At 32.7% G+C, this 3,188-nt stretch overlaps 1 protein-coding gene across 1 annotated transcript; it reads right to left on the minus strand.

Annotated features, from left to right (window-relative positions):
• Positions 1-379: 379 nt before the first annotated feature.
• LOC127074441 (caffeoyl-CoA O-methyltransferase 1) lies at positions 380-1,970 on the minus strand. The gene is made up of 5 exons (XM_051015766.1): positions 1,788-1,970; positions 1,614-1,693; positions 1,308-1,452; positions 1,084-1,215; positions 380-950 (listed from the first exon to the last, which is right to left on the minus strand). The coding sequence occupies exons 1-5, from the start codon at positions 1,881-1,883 to the stop codon at positions 657-659; spliced, it is 747 nt and encodes a 248-aa protein (XP_050871723.1). The 5' UTR covers positions 1,884-1,970; the 3' UTR covers positions 380-656.
• Between the last annotated feature and the right edge of the window lie 1,218 nt (positions 1,971-3,188).

The raw sequence follows: 3,188 nt of genomic DNA on the forward strand, positions 1-3,188 counted from the left end.
ATGTATCAGCTCATGCTCAACGAATTGATGCATTAATCAAACTACTCCCAGTTGCATTATTCATAGATTTTCGAGACAAATTCAAAGTGGTCTTGCTCAAACCATTCATGCATGTATATGATAATTAGCATGCATGAGTATGTTAAGTAATTTACATGACCGTGTTAGACCAGGTAGTTAGATGAATATCTAAATTTACCACCTTAAGTGCTCATAGTTTATAGTATATATAAAAGTGATCACTCCTAGGAAGTGCTCTCTCTTTTCTTCATAAGCTATGTATCATTCTAACATTAAGAGAAGTTTTGCTGACTACCATCATTTTTTATTTAGTGTTTGAATTAAATATACCACGATGGATTCAGCAAAAATACTTAAATTTAAAAAAGTACAACCATGCTTTTTCTCATGATAATAATACAAACCATCCACATCTATAGTGGCTAATTTGGCCACCATTACATCAAAAAATAGATTACAAAAGTAACAACAACATAAAATATCAGGCGAAACACTCATTTGGACACATCTACCAAACTTTTCCACATGACAAGAACGTAACAAAGATCAATAATACAATAATAAACCATAACATTGAAAACTCATAATAAAACTCCAAATTCTCCAACCAAATAAATCACCACCAAAGAGAATAATCAGCTAATGCGGCGACACAGGGTAATCCCATCTCCTACAGGGAGTTGACAAATCTCGATCCTTGAATCTTGAGCTAGATATTTGTTGAGTTCAATCACATAGCCACGTAAACGCTTAACATAGTCCATCATAGGCGCATCTGGTGGAGCCGCTACTGATCCACACCATAAGGTGTTATCGTACCCGATTAATCCCCCAATTTTCACAAGATCAAGTACTCTCTTGTGATAGTTTAAGTAATTATCCTTATCAGCATCCACAAAAACAAAATCAAATGCTCCCTTGTTATTTTCCTGCAAAATTAATTAATCAATATGATTTTTTATTATACCCCAAGTTTGTGAAACGTGCAAGGATGAAGTCAAGTTGGATGTATAAAACTACAACAAAACAAATAAAGTTGTTGAAAAAATTATGCAAACGCACGTCTTGAAGAAGTTCATCTAGAACAGGTAGAGCAGGTCCTTCTCTAAAGTCAATCTTATTAGCAACTCCAGATTTTTCAATTATGGGTAATCCCAGCTTATAGTATTCACTATTCACGTCCAAAGCCAATACCTAATAAAATTAATTAATCATAATTTAAACATTATTTCCTGAATGATGAATTTTAGAAGAATATATTAATTTAATTTTAGAAGAATTTTTACCTTTCCATCAGAGGGAAGAGCAAGAGCAGTGGAGAGAAGAGAATAACCAGTGAACACACCAATTTCTATTGTGTTTTTTGCATTGATAAGCTTAATCAGCATGCTTAAAAGCTGTCCTTCATCAGCAGGTGTAGCCATAAGGTTCCTGTTTATTAATAATGTTAATTATAGTTAGATGCAGAATATGAAACTATAAATATTTCAATAATTTCATTTTTTATTACATACTGGTAGTACTAGTTTATATTTTTCAAAAATTGTTTTTTTTCTTTTATATTTTTGAGAGACAAACAAGTATGTTCTTACCAAGGATGTTTTTCTGTCATCTCACGAAGCTCCTTCAAACATGGGTGCTCTCTAGGAAACACACTTGTTTCAAGTATATACTGAACAACAACAACAAACAAGAACATCAATTATATTACAATTAATTCAGTTGACAGTTGTACAGATATATCATATTTAGAAGAGTGGATATACCTGATAAAGTGCATCACTTTGAAGGAGACTCTTGTGAGCAAGTTCATTGTGTCCAATGGGTTTGATTTCTTGTTTCTCTTCATTGTTGATAGCCATATCTTGATTGTATGTATCTTAATTAATGCTTTTTTTGGAGTATACAAGGAAAGCTCTCTCAATGATGAAGAATAAAAGCTCCAAAATGGGGTCCAATTTATAGTCAAGATGATTGTGGGGGTAGGTGTGTCTCGTAGACAATGTCCTTTCATTTTGATATGATTAGTAATATTCTCTAATTTAATATATTTTAAAATAATTTTTATTACAGCTAGAAGGGTTTGGTATGAAGTAACAGATACATAGATTCCTTTCCACTAACTCTCCAGTTATATTACTATCTTAGTTATTTATGAACATGTGTTTGGTGAAGTCAACGATTTCTGGCAATTAGTTTAACATTTCCATATTTGAACGTCATCAGATAAATCCATATCGTGTTCGGTTCCGATAAAATTCCCCATAAGTTAAAGTGTTCATAGTGTTTTACCCCCTAGCCTCCTTCTTCCTTACCGCAACATATCGATTTCCAGCTAATCTAACCAATCTCTTTTTGATCTTCAGTACCTCCCCACAAGAACTCTCGTTGAATTTTGATTTTCTCTTTCACAATTGATTTTGGAGCTTTGTAGAAAGAGAATTGATAAATTGAATATTTGACAAGACGACATTAATCATTATAATTTTATCTCTTATTGACATACAACGATCCTTCCATGAGTTTAATCTTCTATGCAAGTTCTCCATAGTGTCTCTACATGCTTCCTTCCTACCTTCTAGGGTTGACCCCAACATTTACTCTTTAAAAAATTGAAGGGAGAGCTTCCTACCGAACATAAGATTGTGGAAGCTGCTTTCATTAAAATTAAACATGTCTTCAAATTTGTGAAGGTTCAAGAAACACAAGAACGGGGAGGTTTGGATTGATTTTCAGATATGACGGGTTTTTTCATTAATTAATCGCAAACTAATGACGAGAACAACAATGATAAAAATACACAAGATTTTTATATTGGTCCACTATTAACTAAGTTAGTTAACTCCACTTGTCTGAGGTGGTTTCGCCTTCTCACATGACCTTAATCCACAGATTACAAACTCAAAGACCAACTGCCAATGACTTCTCGAGGCTACAGACTAAACTTAGTCCCTCAAAAAATTTAACCAAAATAAAAATACAAAGATTGTGTGTTTACAAGAATGTTTCTAATCAAGCAGATACATAAAATGAGTTTCATAGATTACACTTAAGAAAATATACAGGTTAACACTCTAAGTGTAGTCAGTGTTGAAATTATTCTTATTCTTCGCGTCTCTATTTATTCACAATTTCTTGTCCTATTTAAATAGATGATGAATAGTACC

Source organism: Lathyrus oleraceus, chromosome 4, assembly GCF_024323335.1.
Source record: "Lathyrus oleraceus cultivar Zhongwan6 chromosome 4, CAAS_Psat_ZW6_1.0, whole genome shotgun sequence".
Lineage (NCBI taxonomy): Eukaryota > Viridiplantae > Streptophyta > Magnoliopsida > Fabales > Fabaceae > Lathyrus > Lathyrus oleraceus.

What these genes read in the sequence shown, in the direction of transcription:
- LOC127074441 (XM_051015766.1), bottom strand. Translation starts at nt 1,883, where the DNA reads ATGGCTATCAACAATGAAGAGAAACAAGAAATCAAACCCATTGGACAC. An exon ending in ATGACAGAAAAACATCCTTG is followed by an intron (nt 1,453 to 1,613) that starts GTAAGAACATAC and finishes ATTAATAAACAG; the next exon opens with GAACCTTATGGCTACACCTG. An exon ending in TAGATGAACTTCTTCAAGAC is followed by an intron (nt 951 to 1,083) that starts GTGCGTTTGCAT and finishes TTAATTTTGCAG; the next exon opens with GAAAATAACAAGGGAGCATT.